At 41.0% G+C, this 16,902-nt stretch overlaps 1 protein-coding gene across 6 annotated transcripts in view; it reads left to right on the forward strand.

Annotated features, from left to right (window-relative positions):
* The window catches only part of HMCN1 (hemicentin 1), a 327,504-nt gene that overhangs the window by 275,516 nt on the left and 35,086 nt on the right, over window positions 1-16,902 (forward strand). For 3 of the 6 annotated variants that reach the window (XM_043521104.1, XM_043521103.1, XM_043521105.1), the window contains exons 73-86: window positions 175-319; window positions 814-941; window positions 1,509-1,665; window positions 3,150-3,271; window positions 3,474-3,638; window positions 3,829-3,936; window positions 9,903-10,040; window positions 10,170-10,304; window positions 11,328-11,597; window positions 11,992-12,182; window positions 13,622-13,835; window positions 14,501-14,677; window positions 14,879-15,069; window positions 16,232-16,313. In XM_043521104.1, coding sequence (XP_043377039.1) covers window positions 175-319; window positions 814-941; window positions 1,509-1,665; window positions 3,150-3,271; window positions 3,474-3,638; window positions 3,829-3,936; window positions 9,903-10,040; window positions 10,170-10,304; window positions 11,328-11,597; window positions 11,992-12,182; window positions 13,622-13,835; window positions 14,501-14,677; window positions 14,879-15,069; window positions 16,232-16,313 — 2,223 coding nt within the window. The remainder of the gene's footprint in view (window positions 1-174; window positions 320-813; window positions 942-1,508; window positions 1,666-3,149; window positions 3,272-3,473; window positions 3,639-3,828; window positions 3,937-9,902; window positions 10,041-10,169; window positions 10,305-11,327; window positions 11,598-11,991; window positions 12,183-13,621; window positions 13,836-14,500; window positions 14,678-14,878; window positions 15,070-16,231; window positions 16,314-16,902) is intronic. The other 3 variants (XM_037906957.2, XM_043521107.1, XM_043521106.1) reach the window with 1 other exon arrangement.

Here is a 16,902-nt window from a genome sequence, read left to right on the forward strand (position 1 = left end):
TTTCCATTACAGCATACCAGCTTTCATGTATTATATCAAATTTAAAGAAGCTTGTTGGTACACTCATGGGGGCACAATTCCTTTGTCATAGCATACATTCCCATGGGTCTAATTTAAAACAGTTCAAAATAAAGGCTCTCTCTCTAATATCATGTGGAATTCTTTCTTATACAGTTGCTCCCACAATCAAAGGTGGTCCTCAGACAGTTGTTGTGAATATAAATAAGTCTGCTGTTCTGGAGTGTGTTGCAGAAGGAATACCAACCCCAAGAATTACATGGAGAAAGGATGGGGCTATTTTTGCTGGAAACAATGCCAGGTAGTGTCTAATGGTCAGAATAACAGTCTGTAGAAAATTTTTAACAATGTATTTGTAATAGAAGACTTGGAGTGAAATCTTTTGGGATTTTATTTGCATTAGTTTTACATTCACAAACTCAGTATTAATATTAGTATTCATTCATTGAGTGTGTATTCATTCATCACCTGGATTTTCTCAGTTTAAATGACTGATAATAAAAATCACCTCTTTCTTAACATACACAAAGCTGATGTATTTCCCTTTGAAAGTCATTGTAGGAGTCCATTTTCATAATTACTGAGTAAGGGGTATATCAGATGTGCTGAAAGGCAGACTCAAGGCAGAACGAGTGTAGTATGTTCAAAAAGGAAAATTATATATGGGCAAATTAAGGTGCTACATGTTTTGCCTACCCTTGTGTCCCCTGTGTTCTTCTGTTTCTCTTTCCTCACAACACTTAGCCACAGTTCCTGCCATGAAAAATTAAATGAATGCCTATGACTTTGTTTTAGATATTCAGTGTTAGAGGATGGGTCCCTGTACATTCACACAGCACACGTTACTGACACTGGACGATATTTGTGTATGGCAACCAATGCAGCTGGTACTGAACGCAAGCGAATTGATCTACAGATCCAGGGTAAATATTTATTTTTCAGATAAACACAAATGTTCTACAAAAACTGGACACATTGGATTCCTTGATTGTTTCTGAATCTTGAAATCTATCTTTATTAGTAGTGGACTGGAACTGCAGAAAAGCAGCTCTTGAGCCTGCTTTTCAAGTACTCAGGCATTGGGCTATTTGGATCTGAGACACTGGTTCAGGCCATTATAGAGAAAGGGGTCAATGAAAGTCAGATCCATGCACAGAATATAGATGTCCCCAAAATTCAGGATTATTCGCATCTGGAATTTTGTTTAAGGATTCTCTCTAGTTTTGTTTGTTTTTTGTAAGCCCTTAGAAATTCTGGGTGTTATGAACACTGCCTAAATATTTGTGAACAGAAAAAACAGTTGTTCTTTGTTAACTGGTGTGTGTACATCAACAGGATATAACAGAGCTGAGAGACATTCCCTTCTGCATTTTTTTGGCAAATTTATAAATGTCAAATGATCCGTGCTACAGAAAAGGATAGTTTCAAATAGTTCAGCTTGAAAAAATATACATTCTCTTAAAATTACCTGAGCTTCATATATTCTTTAGTTCCTCCATCTATCGCTCCCGGACCCACCAATATTACAGTTATTGTAAATGTCCAAACCACCCTCCCCTGCGAGACCACTGGAATCCCCAGGCCAGCAATAAGTTGGAAGAAGAATGGGCATGTCCTTAATGTTGATCAGAATCATAATACATACAGGTGAGAAATGCTCTAATCTTTGTTGTGGGCTAAATTCATCTCTGGAGCAAATCTATTCAGAGATTGATTTGGCTTATTTTAATTTAATTTAAAACTTGCTTTTAAACCAATAGAAAAACTTCATTGCATAACTATTAGTATTACTGAACTGGTTTACTGATGAACTGGTTTAAATAAAACTTTACACATGTTTAGTAATAAAGTTCTACTCTTTGCCTTGTATTTTAACAATGTGTGTCTATTTGCATTTGACTTCATGTTTTTCACTCACCTCTGAGATCCACTGAAGAGGTCAAAATAATGTAAGATATGCTCTTTTTGTGGTATTTCTGTTCCTGGTTGGTGGAAACACTGAGAAAACTGGAGAGAAACACTCATACATCCCATTTGTATATGGCTCCTGTAGACCCTGGAAACATTTAGATTTTGCCAGAGTGAGGTACTAACTTTTGCTAAGTGCAAACTATTGCTGCTCAGAACAGCAATAATTAGTTCTCAGTTTGCAGCTGTTTGGCCAGATGGGCCACTCCCACCATGATGCACAAGGAATGGCCAAGGGTGAGAAAAATTCCCGAGGATCCCCTGGAATGGTATAGGGTTTGCTCCCCGGCTGAAAGAGTGGTAGGTTCCTCCTTCAAACCCTGTGGATTTTATTATTGTGGAACCCCAGTGTCAGATCTCTACCCTCCACTGAAGCCAGGCTGCAAGGGAATCTCTCTGGCCAGGGCTGACCTACGGGAAAGGTAATGGCTACTTGGGATTGGTGGGGGAGACACTCTGCTTTCTATTGGCCCTGACAACACCAAACATTAACTCCCCATAGTGGCCCAGATTCCACTCCCACAGAGAGCTCTTAATGGGATACTGGGAATGGGTTTGGGAGCCCAGAGTTGACTCCCATTCCATGCCAGAGCTGCGAGATCCACATGTAAAGAGCTCCACCTCTGTGTGTTCTTGTTTTACTGTGTAGGTGGGAAATCTTTCCTGACCCTTACAGTGCTTAGCTTATACTCTGAAATGTGAGAATTGACTAACTTCCATTAAATGTTTACAATTGCCATTTGCAAGTAATTAATGTTACCATTAATGTTACTGTAGTAACGTTGAGGCTCTGTACCATTGTCTTCTATTGTGAAATCCCAGACTTGTTTTCATGTCTGTAATTATATAATCCTCTGTTGGCTTGTCTCACAGAGTCTTCTATAAACCTTAAACAATTCTACAACTAACAGATTGCCTTTTAGTTCATATTTACAAGTCAGTGCTTTTAGAACAGAAGGTCCTGCGTTCAGTCAAATCTTTAGTCCATGCGGCTGCAGTATGAATACTAATCTTGAGTTGCATTATGGGATATAAAATAGTGCAGCCATTTTTAAAATCCAGCAACAATATTAAAATCTGACCTCTTGTGGCAATGAATTCAATGGACTGATGACATGCTGAGTGAAAAGATGTTTCAATATCTTCTAATTGCTCCGTTTCAGGCTTTTGTCTTCAGGTTCCCTAGTTATCATTTCTCCCACTGTGGATGACACTGCAGTCTATGCATGCACTGTGTTAAATGATGCAGGAGAGGATCAAAGAACAATTGATTTCATTGTACAAGGTAAAGCAGACATTGTGAATGCACATGTATTGTGACACCAAAAATTTCTTTGGGACAATGCTTTCTTTAAATGAGAACTGTAATTTTGATGCTTATACTATTGAGCTTTTTACTCTTGTTAAGAAAGAGGACATTGATATATGCAAACATCTATATGAAATGAGAATGGTCGATAATCCTAACACTGTTCTCCTTGCTTTAGTGCCCCCATCCATAGCAGATGAAGCTACCGATCTTCTGGTAACAAAACTGTCTCCAGCAGTAATTTCCTGCACTGCTTCAGGTGTTCCTGTCCCCTCAATCCACTGGACCAAAAATGGGATACAACTCCTTCCCAGAGGAGATGGCTACAGGATTCTGTCTTCAGGTATTATGCATTATTTGAGCAGATGCAGAAAACGCTAGAAAAAGGTGCATTACTATTTTCATTGTAAATGTTTTAGAATAAAAATGTAGGGTTCTTAAACGGTATTATGATTTCTCTGTTTTCTTTGAGTGTAAGATAGTTATAATATACTACAATACTGTATAATGAATTCTCTTTTTTTCTGCTCTAGGAACAATTGAAATAACTGCTGCGCAGTTAGACCATGCAGGAAGGTATACCTGTGTGGCCCAGAATGCTGCTGGCACTGCACACAGACATGTTACTCTTCACGTTCAGGGTGAGGTGGGAACTTGAACAGAAACATGTTTTATAAAGAGCATTAGTTGGTTTTGAAAAGAAAATGTTAGAATAATAATACAGAATAATGGTAAGACCACATTGTGCTAGTCTTACTTATGTGAGTAGTTTCATAGAGATACTGACTACTCATGGAGTAAGATACCATTCAACGTAAGTAAGTGTGTGAAAATTTGGCCTTGTGTAAATATATTTGTATCTGGTGGAAGCCACAAAGCGAGGGCTATTTTAATTTAGACTGATTGAGCACTCAGAATACAATGTAGAAAGCAAACATACATTGACAAAGGCGTGAACTAAATGATCTGATAGCTTTTTCCAACTCTGATGCCTAGGATATTATGATTTGGCCACAAGTATGACCTGCTTTGATTTTTTCTGTTAGGGCTTTTTCTGTTTTATTGTTTTGTTTAATTAAAGTAGATTAATTGGGTGAACTAAATACGCAGGGCTAAATTCTATAATCCATATGCTGAGTAGTTCCATATTATGCAAGAGTAGTCCTACTGGGCTCATCAAAAGGATAACAGAATCCAGCCCTCAATAGTTAAATGTTCTTAGCCTCTCACATTGTGCAGTTTGTCTTCATTTTATTTTCCAGCCATAAAAATATTACAACTTCTTCAATATACACTATGTGTATTCCACACGTAAGTATGCAAGTGCACCTGGACCTGAGTCTGGAATTTTTTTTTACAAGCAGATCCATTTGCCTACGCATGTGCCCTGGCTCTTCTTGAGCGCTGAACTGAGGGCATAAAAGGGGTGGGTTGACGCCTGTCCAGTTCCTTCTTAGTACCACCTGGTTTGAATTGGAATCTTGGGTGTTCTCATCTCCTTTCTACTGCATCATTGCTCTAAAGATATTGTATATTTAGTTTTTAGCAGTTTTGTCATTTTTATAGTGTAGCCTAACATAGGTTTCCCCCCTTCTATTCCCCACACCAAATCTTTTCCCCCCAAGGAGTCTGGGATTGTGCCCAGCGTCCTGGGTGCAAAAACTGTGTTTCCTGTCCTTTCTCCTTTTCTGTGAGCAACAAACATCAGTTCTGCCTCTATTGCCTGGGTGAGGCTCACATCTCTGCCAAGTGCAGCATCTGACGTGCCTTTTCCCCCAGAATTCATGAGGGCTGGGAACTGAGACTTAGAAAATATATGATGGAGAAGGTGATGAGAACCCAATCAGTTCTGGACTGAGGACAGCCCCTTGTATATCAGTCTCAGCAAGCAGGCAGCACCCCTCCAAGCATGAGCTTGGGGACGGAGGCTAAGCCTAAGGAGGAAGCTTCACATGAAAGTAAGGGGCACTCTCATAGACGTAGGGATGAGTCATCTTTGTCTAAAACTGCCCTGAAGAGAGAGGATCCCTCCCTGAGCATGTCAAAATTGGAAGAGCCAGCACACATGGGCACTAAGGACTTAGGCCCGAGTATTTCTTCTCAGCAGGAGAAGGAGGTGAGCAAGGGTATGGCTCTGACGGTTACAACATTGGCTCTGATGGTGAAGACTCAGGATAAACAGCTCCTGGTGCTCCCATCCACTTCTAGAGCCAATGCAGTACTGGTAGTGACACAGCCCCAGAGGGCGCCAAGTGTCATGGTGACCAAGAAAGCTCCACCTCCACCCATGGACTCTCCTTTTATCCCAGGGCAGTCTGAGACCTAAGTCACCCCAGAGGACATCTTTTCTCTTCCCTATCTGCATTAACCTCTCTGTTGGGCCAGACTTCATTCCAGGACATTATACCAGAGGAAAAGACTACCCCAAGGATGAGCAAGGAGATCATTCTCCTATCCCACCTGCCAGCCTCAAGGCGCAACCTTCAGAACCGTAGGCTCTGCCAGTAGTGCAGGATCTGGCTTTCTCTTCGGATGAGTCAGAGGCGCCACAGGAGTCTCTGTGGCACCAGACAGAAGTCCTTGAAGATGAGACTTCCGGCCTCCGACCAGACACAATTCACGAAGAGGTAGATTGTACCCTAGGCCATGGGGTCCTCCTGTGCCAGTTGATCCATCTGTTGGCAGTATTGGGGGGCTGTGAGCTCCTACCCTAGACTCCCAGGATCAGTGCATAAGCCCTATTTGCCATCACTACGCACAACCAGCCCCATCAAAGTATTTGGAGGAGGAAGATGAGCTGGATTTGCTGATTCCGGAAGCAATCTTGTTGCCTTCACCAGATGAGGAGGTTACTCTATCTCCACTGCAAGACTTTAAACAATAGCAAGAGCTCATGCCCAGGGGGGTCAGCAGAGCTACAGATTCACCTTAAAGAAGTCCAGGATCCTCAGCACAGGTTACCGGACATGCTGCAGCCTGTCAAGTGGCCCTCCCCATCAGCAGGGCCATTGTGGGTCCAGCAAAGGTAGTTTGGCACATTCCTGCTTCTGTTCCTCCCACCCCTAAGAGGGCTGAGAAGCGTTAATTTGTTCCACCCAAGGGGTGACAGTTTTTGTTCTTTGAGTGATTGCACACATCCATTCCACTGTAGGTGTGTGTGTGCACGCCTCGTGCAGTTGTTGGAAATTTTTCCTGAGCAGTACCTGTTGGGGCAGCCTGAGTACTCTCTGATGCCTCACACCATTCCACGCAGACATAAAGGGCTGCACTGTCCCCCCTTCTGTTCCTTCCTATCACCAGTGACAGTTGTTTGTTGGACCTGCGATGCTGTTTTTTTCATATCCTTCGTGTGTATAGTACCTTGTAGTGTTAGTTTAGTATTAATTAGTTATAGATGTGTTTTACAATACCCTCTTTTTAGTGTGGGGTTACTGGTGCCCAGTTGGGAACCAGGTTCGGTACTGGACTCATGCCCTATTGTATGCCTTACCTCCCATTCCTCTCCTGCCCAAAGTGTTATCCAAAGTTAAGCAAGATTCTGCTCACCTTATTCTGATCGCCCCTGCATGGCTCTGTCAACACTGTTTTTTTTTTTTTTTTTTTACCCTATTAGCACTATTGGTCAGACTTCTGCTGTTTCTCCTGAGAGAGGTGAATCTTATCTCCCAGGACAACAGCCACCTTCTTCATCCCAGCCTTCAGGTTCTCCACCTGACTATGTGGATGCTTCATTGCTGAAGTTTGCTTTAAGGGGGTACAGGAAGTCCTACTTTCACTAGGTCTACTTACCTTGCTAAATGGAAGAGATTCTCTGTCTGGTTCACACTGAGAGGCATTCCTTCATCTCAAACTCTGATTAGCCATATCTTGGATTATCTTTTGTTTCTAAAGCAACAGGGATTGGCTCTTAGTTCTATTAGAGTCCATTTGGCAGCTATGGATATCTGGTCATTTTTTTCAAACCCTGTGTCTATCAGGTTTCTGAAAGATTTGCTTAGATTATACGCTCAGAACCATAATCTGGTTCTGCAGTGGAGCTTAAATTTAGTACTAGCAAAGTTGATGGACCCCCACTTTGAGTCATTAGTGACTTCTTCCCTGTTCATATTAATGAAAGTAGTTTTCCTGGTTGCCATAACCTCTGCCAGAAGAGTGGGAGAACTATGAGCTTTGGTATCAGAGCCTCCCTATTGCAACTTGCTTTAGGGAGAAGATTTTCCTTCAGCCTCATCCTAAATTCCTGTCTAAAGTGGTATGTGAATTTAAATCAAGAGATTTATCTATATTCTTTCCCAAACCCTATATGAGTAATGAGAAGGAAAAATTTCATACTCTAGCTGTTAGAAGAGCTTTGGCTTTTTACACAGTCTGGATTAGACCATTCAGATTTTTGTCTCAACTTTTTGTCACCATTTCAGGTGGAGTAAAGGACCAACCAACCATGCCAGATTCAGACAAGTTGTTCTTCAATCGTTGTTCAAGTACACTCCAAGCCCAGTACCAGTTCAAACTGCTTGTGAGTCATCTACAATGGAATAGACATGTGGAATCCGTAGAAGAAAAATAAATGGTTGGTTACCTTTCTGTAACTGTTCTGCAACAGCTGAACACGATCATCTGAAAACTAAAATTCCCCATGAGCTCCTTTGTATCAATAATTCCCTCTTTATAGGAGGAAACATGGTTCATGGCTCTCAACATGAAAGATGCATACTTTCACAAAGACGTTCACCCAGCCTGCAAGAGGTTCCTCTTTTGGTCAAGACCATTACCAATTCAGAGTCCTCTCCTTAAATTGGCCACAGCACCCTGGGTCTTTACAAATATTTTTTTTCAATGGTGGCAGATTGGATGAGAAGAATGGGATTTACAGTCTTCCCATACCTCGATGACTGGCTTCTGATAGGCAACTCCTAAGAAGAAGTCTGGTAGGCACCTTAGCCTTCTGGCTTCCCTTGGTGTTTGTGTCAACCATGAAAAATCCATGTTGATCCCAGTGAGGTACATAAACTTTCCAGAGGCAACGCTGGATACAACCAGAGCGAGACCGTACCTACCTCTTGAGAGGTTTCATGAATACTCTCAGACAGCAAGTCCCTATCATACCCAGGATGCCTTTCTCTCCTTAGCGATGTGTCCTCATGAAAACATATGACACCACTCACCAGGCTTCATCTTCATTGCTTACAAGCCTGGCTTCTCTCCATGTACTCACCAGAGAAGGGCAACATAAATGGCAGGGTGACTGTTCCATCCAAGGCGTTGAACTCTCTTGTCTGGTGGACAAAACCAGAGAAGTTTTGAGTGGGGACCCCTTTCCTCACTCCAACTCCCAAGGCAACCATCGTTACCAATGCCTCCCTCTTGGAGGCATATGATCTTCACTCATCCTGTCACAACTAGATTTCTGAAGAGGCTTCTTGGATCCTTTCCACCATTGGAGAAGTTCACATCTTAGCGGGACCTCAGTTTTGCTCTATCATATCTCAGTAAACCTACCTTTGAGCCTCTAACAACATGCTCGATGGCTGATCTGTCCATGAAAGTGACCTTTCCAACAGCTATAACATTAACCTGAGTCAGTGAGCTTGGGGGAGGGGGGGAACACATGGGGGACCTGCCATATACTACCTTCTCTAAAGGAAAGGTCTCGTTATGCCCCCACCTCAGATTCATCCCTAAAGTAGGTTCCGAATTTCGTATGAGTCAGGACATCCATTCACTAGCATTTTTTCCCAAACCTCATGCCTCAAAGGAAGAGAGAAGGATGCATCTGGATGTTCAAAGGGCTTTAGCTTTTTATCTACAAAGAACAAAGGACATTAGAAAGACAGCTAAACTATTTGTTTCCCTAGCAGAGCAATCAAAGGGGTCACGCTGTATTAGCACAGAGACTTTCTAAGTGGAGTTCTGGTTATATTATCCTTTCTTACCAACTAGCTTGTATTCCCTCCTGCCCCTCCCCCCCACTCCTGGAAGGGATGAGGGCTTATTCCACCAGAGGGAAGGATGCTTTGGTTGCATCTCTGAGAAATGTACCCTTACTAGAGATATGTAGGGTAGCTACTTGGAGTGCTTAGGAAACTTGCACAAGACATTACACTTTGGTCCAATTGTCTACTGTGGAAACAGCAATGGGGACAGCAGTAATAGGGTCAGCTGTCACTTCTGTGTCCTCGCACACACCTCCTGTTTGAGTACTGCTTGTTAATCTTCCATGTGTGGAATACACATAGGGACCATCACTCAAAGAAGAAATGGAGGTTACTTACTGTAACTGGAGGTTCTTCGAGATGTGTGGTCCCTATCTGTATTCCCCTGTCCATTCTCTGCTGCCGATTGTTTGGACTGCAGTAAGAATGGGAAACTGGACAGGCATCAGTCCACACCACTCTTTATGCCCTTGGTTCGGAGCATGAGGAAAGCTACGGCACAAGTGCAGGCCAATGGACAATGCTTGTGTAAAAACAAAACAAAACACTGGTGCACATGCATACCCATGTGTGGAATACAGATAGGGATCACACATCTTGAAGAACCTCCAGTTATGGGTAAATAACTTCCATTTCTAATCAACTGCCTCTTTCTGTGCCATTCCAATTCATAGAGCTACCAGCTATTCAGGTGCAGCCAGGAACACTAGATGTTATCCTGAACAACCCCATTCTTTTACCATGTGAAGCAACAGGTACACCTCGTCCCATAATAACGTGGCAGAAGGAGGGCATCAATGTAAACACAACAGGTATCTTAGCTTTATGATGCTAATAATTCTGCTGTAGCATTTAAACTTATGTTCTCATTCTTTAAAAATATTGGTCTAATGACCTTATTTATAAAAATGTTTTTTCTACCTTTCTTATGCATGTTTTAGGCAATAGTTATACAGTTCTCCCCAGTGGTAGTTTACAGATTGCAAGAACAGCTGTTGAGGATGCTGGCACTTACATGTGTGTGGCTCAGAATCCAGCTGGTACTGCCCTAGGGAAGATTAAGCTAAAAGTTCAAGGTAAGTCATCACCATAACTCCAGTTTTATAGACTGTATTATACACAAGAAAGCTGTGCACATTCATGGTTAGTGAGATCCCTGTTCTGAGCAATGTGTATGGACCAAATTCATTCCTAGCTAACTGCTACGGAAGGCACTGGGACTTATGTCCACTTACACCACAGCAAAATTTGATCCTACTGGAGGTTTTAAGATTTTTCCTCTATAATTTGGACTTGTTATTTAGTAAACATTTAAGATTGTAAAAGTAGTTCCTGCAAACAAATAACAGAACTAGTTGATTCCCTGCAGCAGCCAGCAAGCATTTCTTCTCTACCTTCAGAGACAGCGGTACACCTCAAAAAGAAAAACAGGATTGGTTTTTATCTCACATGGAGAGCAATGGAAACCAAAAATATAGTGGGGATATGAATTGTCATTACTATGTGATGGTGCAGTGCAATAATAGGGCTTTAACACATTGTCTCTCATGTGCTTCATGATGGGTTCACACTTCCATGACAAACCCACTTGAGCTGCTACCAACAAAGAATACTTTTGTAAGGTCTGCTGGTAATGGTCCAAAATTCGCGATTAAGTACAGCCCCTATTAACTTCATGACCTTCATCATTACAGGTATTGCTAAGAGGTATCAGTCGTGATGTCAATTGTACTTGAAGTGTTTAGTACATGAAAAACGCCTGGGCGCGATTGTGCATTGTATGATCTTTGCATTCAGATGAGCACCAGATCTGTGGTTGTTCTTGGCCCCTGCCCAGAAGGGCATAGCTCTGCACCTTCCTTTACACCAGGGCAGGGCACGTAGTGTGCTACCAATAGAATGTCATATATTTGCTTTACTTTGCAGCTGGATTTGGATGCTGGTTTGCAACTGTAACTGATTGGTGAAATTATTTAGGAAGAAGAGTAAACTGTGTTTTTTACATTATTCTGGCTAGGATATAAAGCATGTGTGTGTATCTGTGTATGTGTGTGTTTAAGTTTCCGAACAATGTGTTTTACTACTTAATTCTCTTTCAGTTCCTCCAGTTATCAAACCTCATTCTAAGGAATACATAGTTGCTGTGGATAAATCTGCCACTCTGCAGTGTGAAGTGGAAGGCTACCCAGTGCCTGAGATTATATGGTACAAAGAAGGACAGCAGGTTACAGAGTCCTTTAGGCAGCGAATTCTCAGCACTGGGGCTTTGCAAATTGCATTTGTACAGCCTGGTGACACTGGACATTACACGTGCATGGCTGCAAATGTGGCAGGATCAAGCAGTTCTAGCATGGAACTCATTGTGCACAGTAAGTATGACTAGGAAGGAATGACATAGGCTGGCCTATTATCATGACGGAAGTCTCTTACACTGATGTGTTAGAGGCCAAAGTTGTAGTGAGAGTCTTCAGGATAGTTACACCAGCTAGCATAAAACTCATTCTTTATGACATAAACAAACCACTCACTGGCTAGCTTTAGGAAGAACCAGCCCCTGTGGGTATGTTTCTACATAATTTTCTGTTATGTAGGTTCCACGCCTTTCTCTGGAGCTTTGGATACTGATCACTGTTGGAGACATGATTAGATGACCCATTGGTCTGATCTGATGTATCATTTCCAATGTTCCTACAACAGTATGTGGCTGGATGGAAGGCTGAAAACTACAGACAGTAATTAATCTCTTTTTAAATCTCCCCATAGTTCCACCGAAAATCCGAAGTTCAGAGGTGCAGCACACAGTCATTGAGAATTCCCAGGCTGTTCTGTCATGTGTGGCTGATGGTATCCCAACACCAACAATAAACTGGAAGAAAGACAATATACCTTTAACAGACACAGTAGGAAAATACAGAGCTATGCAGTACGGAGATCTCATTTTGGAGAATGCTGTTGTAAGTGTTATGAATTTGAATCTCCTTGTCATATATTGTGTTTTCTTTCACAGGAAAATTGAGCAGCATGAAAGGTTTTATTTGTCTGGAATGAATGAACAAGAAGACTGTGGGGAGTCTGTAACTCTTATGTCAAAACAATGTCCCCACGGGTCAGGGTTGAGGCCCAGTGTAGCCTTACTTGTAGAAATCATGCTCTGAAACTACCCAATTGCTACCTATTCTGTGGATAAACAGAGGACCGCTGTTTCCAAGAGTGCTGATCATGGGAGATAAATTCACAACATTTTTAGAACATAACTGCATAGAATACACATTGTAAACACAGTCCAGTGCTGTATTAAATAAGTATACTGAAGGATTTTGTGGAGCATAGTTTTTGTTTTTGTTTAGAAGGTCAGCACCCTCCTTTCTAGTGTTTTGCATGTTATTTTTACAGCCTAAGAAATGTACAGCATGATGCAATGTAAGCCCATTGTAAAGCCTCTGATGAGCAGATGGGGTTGAATGCCTCCAGTGAGGTGCTGTACGCCCTCAGCTCTCCCTAGAGTCAGTGGAAGGTATGGGCAAGCAGCATGTCGCAAGAAGTGCCCAGTACCATTCAGATCTGGCCCTAAAATGTATTAAATAGTGGAAAAATTTCTGCAGAGCTTGCAATGTAAAGCTCTTGGATTTGGCCATTTGGGCATTTTCACCAAGGAGCCTGCTTGTCAGCTAACATCTGGAAATTCCAGATCAGTCCACTCACATCTCCTTTCTTGCTCAGCATTTTTTCTTCTTCTCTTCCACAACATATACCTTTGTCTTAGAAGAAGTCGCACTAGTTCCAAGCATTCTGTCCTTATTAAAGGAACATGTCTGTTAACGGCAGGGGGAGCTTTGCCAGCATAAGGATTGTGGGGTCCAGTTTAATGTTATGAAGTGCCACATTTAAGGCTGGTTTTGTCTACTCTTCTTGCCATTCCTGAAATTATTACTATGCTCAACTGCTAGTCGCATTTACCTTTTCCCTCTTAGCTCTTTGGATTCTCTTCTGTATAGTGTGAACTCTTTATTGTACCTTCAATTGGAAGGAGAGTAAAATGGACAGCTCCACTATTTATGATGCCAAGCTATTCTGTGCTTGGCTTCCAGCCAGTTTTAAGGTTGGAATAGGAAGTCAGCCTATTTCACTTTACTTGTCCTTACCATATCTGTGGTGTATTAGTCTCAGGTAATCTGCTGGGTTTGCTACACTCAGGTTTCTGTGTCATTTAATCATCAAATTAAGCCAATGAGTCTGACTCATCGTAGCTTCCAATATATTACTAGCGAGCTGCCAAAATTTAAAATTCAAACTGAACTCAAGTTCCACATTTTTTGAGATTTCCCCCCATCATTACAACTGATGATGTTTGAACTCCAGCCCCTCCCCCTTATTTTTCCCCCTTTCCTTTCAGCCTGAAGATTCTGGCAGTTATACCTGTGTTGCCAGCAATGCTGTTGGTGAAGATATACACACTGTCAGCCTGATGGTCCACGTGCTCCCAGCTTTCACTGAACTGCCTGGAGACATAGCTTTGAATAAAGGAGAACAACTCAGGTTAACTTGTAAAGCAACTGGGACTCCTCTACCCAAAATAACTTGGACTTTTAACAACAATATTGTCCCTGGTGAGTGATACCAGTGTTTATTTGGCAGTCTGATACAGATTCTTTCCCCTTCCAGAAGTGGTGTTGGTGTGTAGTGATGTCAGTTTGAGATTACAGTATAAAATTCATAAGAGGAAAAACATAATATGGCCTGGGTAACAAACTATCTAGACAATGGTGATATCTGGGACTTGTTAGCGTAGAATACCAAAACTACAATTAACATTAACTTGCCTCTGTTCCTGAACTCTGGAGAAGGGCTTTAGGAACCCCGTCCCCTTGCTGTGTCAAGCTGCATGTCCCGTATTAAAATGTACACATTGGGTATAATAAATATTCCAGCATCTAAGCACAAAAGATGACTTCCATAAGCACCTGTATGACTAAAACTTCACTGTTGGTGGAATGCAAAACATGAATGGTCTGAAAGGAGAAGCAGAGCAAATTCATTCACAATGGAGTGACCAGTCAAGGAACACTGTTTGGCTGACTTGTTCAGCCCTCTAAAACATACACACAGACAGGGAAAGGCACAATAAGGTCTGTAATCAAAGGTGTCTCAAAAATCAGTCCAATGCAATGGTAAGTTCTTTTATAGAAGCATGCCATTGAGCCATGTTGCTAAGCAGCCTTGTGAATCTAAACCTATTCCTGTAAAATATGTATCACTTGTTGATATTTTCCAGAGCTACTTCAATATTTTTTAAAGACATCTCTTCTCCACACAGCAAAACTTGACAATGCTAATGGACACAGTGAACTAGTTATTGAAAGAGTATCTAAAGACGACTCTGGTACCTATGTGTGTACAGCAGAAAACACAGTTGGCTCTATAAAGGCTATTGGATTTGTGTATGTCAAAGGTACGTGTAAATAACTGCAATATCAGGCACAATCAGTGACAATTTCACACAGCCTCATTTTTAGTTGTATCCAATAGCACTGCCATGGTTAATTGGAAAAGGAGTAACAAGTTGAACTTCAGATCTTATGAAAACGAAGAATGGCTATCAGTAGTTTCATTTAGAATCTCTTGCTTTAGCTTTGCTTTTTATCATTTTCAGAGCCTCCAGTCTTCCAAGGGGATTATTATTCTAGCTGGATTGAGCCCTTGGGTGGTAATGCTATATTGAACTGTGAGGTCAGAGGAGATCCACCTCCAACAATCCAATGGAGCAAAAAAGGAGTTGGCATTCAGATTAGCAACAGGATCCGACAACTCAGCAATGGTTCTCTTGCCATCTACGGCACTGTTGTGAGTCACTAATCATTAAAACGTGTTTGTATGCTACATTTAATTATTGTAAGTAAATAAATTTATCCAAGAGGATATATATTTTAACTGAATATAAATTTGCCTTTATTAAAAAAATATTCGGTAGCTACTCTACATTTTAAAAAGATGTAATTTTTTTAATGCAGTCTAAAATATCCTGCTCAAATTACTGTGACCTCACTAACATAGCAAGGGAATGTTGTATCTGTTCTGTCCACCCTCTATAACCTTGCAGAGCTGTATTTTCAATAGGACTTAACACAGCCTCAAAACTTGGGCATACAAAATCTGATAATGAAATCCTGGCTTTGTTGAAGTAAGTGGGAGTTTTGACATTGGCTATGATGGTGCCAGGATTTCACCCACCCAGTTTAATTGCTTGTGCACTTAAATCCTACATTTGAAAGTTCAAACTGGTTAGGTGCCCCACCTCCTAATATGCATGTTCAAATTGCATGTGCATGATTTGCACATTCAAGTTTAGAAGCTGCAGTTGAAAACGTGGCCCTTATAAAAGGTTTTAGAAAAAGCTTCTAAATTTACAAATGTAAATAGTTGAAGAAAAAAACCAGATTTAGCTTAGTATTAATAAAAGTAAAATGTTAAAATTGCTATTAAAACTTCTAGTTACTGGGTAGTAACAATAGTAGTCTGTAGTCCTCCTTGTATAGCTAGACTTATAATCTATTTTATATACTTATACATCCAGCACCATACTATATAGGAATCTACAATATTAACAAGCAGATGGTTTTGACTTAGATGACTTCAAACCTACCATATAAGTTCCAGAAAAAAAGACTCAGTCTCTCAAAAGGACATAAGCAACATTGGAAAGAATTCCATGTAGATCCTATTTGGATGCAGTTCTCGTTTTTCTCTCTATCCTCACCTGCTTGTAACAAACTCCCATCCCCGTTAACCTTTTAATTCAAGTCACTTTGGATGTAATTTAAAAGAATGGCAGCTTGTATGATAAGCTTTTTTGGTAGTTGTTATTGATTTCCCTCTACTTCCTTAAGGTCTGTTGCATGCCATACTGTACTGTAGCAAATTCACTGAGAGGAAATGCATTGTGAAAAGATTAACTTACTCCATGTAGGTTGATAGTTTATATGATTAGTTGTTTATTGTCCTTTAGAATGAAGATGCTGGTGACTATACATGTGTAGCTACAAATGATGCCGGCGTGGTCGAGCGCAGTCTTACACTAACGCTTCAGAGTAAGACTCAAACCAGATATTTAGTGCTACAAGAGTGGGGCCAGAAAATGACTTCGGATACATGTGTGCAAGTCCCTTTGTAGTTTTGGGAGGAGATAGTCAAAATTCACAAGTGGGAATTGGGCACCTCACTGCTCTTTCTGTCTTTGGCATAATCTTGAGGGCAGAATTGGGCTTTAAATTAATTCTTACACAAATAATGATGGAATTTTAGAATATTTTTTTTACTGACAGAATTTTCAAACATCTCTTCTCTATTTATAACTCAGAGAAGAATCAGACCTTTTATCTCTGTTTTTGTTTCCTTGTGTAGAGAATGGGAATAATATCTACCAAATTTAGGTATTGTGAGAATTAATTGAAAAGTGTTTTTGCATTACTGATGGTACTAGTTGTTTGTAGAATTGGGCCTCAGTCCTGTTTGAGGCCTGTGTGTGCTACCACAATACAAACCACAATACCACTGTCATTGTTAGTATATTCTGGGTCATATTTAATTTCCACCATTGACCTTGTATTTCTCAAGGATCTCTGAAGATGTATAATATAGTTAATGACAAAATTAATGAAGTAGGATTTCATGCTTTTT

Source organism: Chelonia mydas, chromosome 8, assembly GCF_015237465.2.
Source record: "Chelonia mydas isolate rCheMyd1 chromosome 8, rCheMyd1.pri.v2, whole genome shotgun sequence".
NCBI lineage: Eukaryota > Metazoa > Chordata > Testudines > Cheloniidae > Chelonia > Chelonia mydas.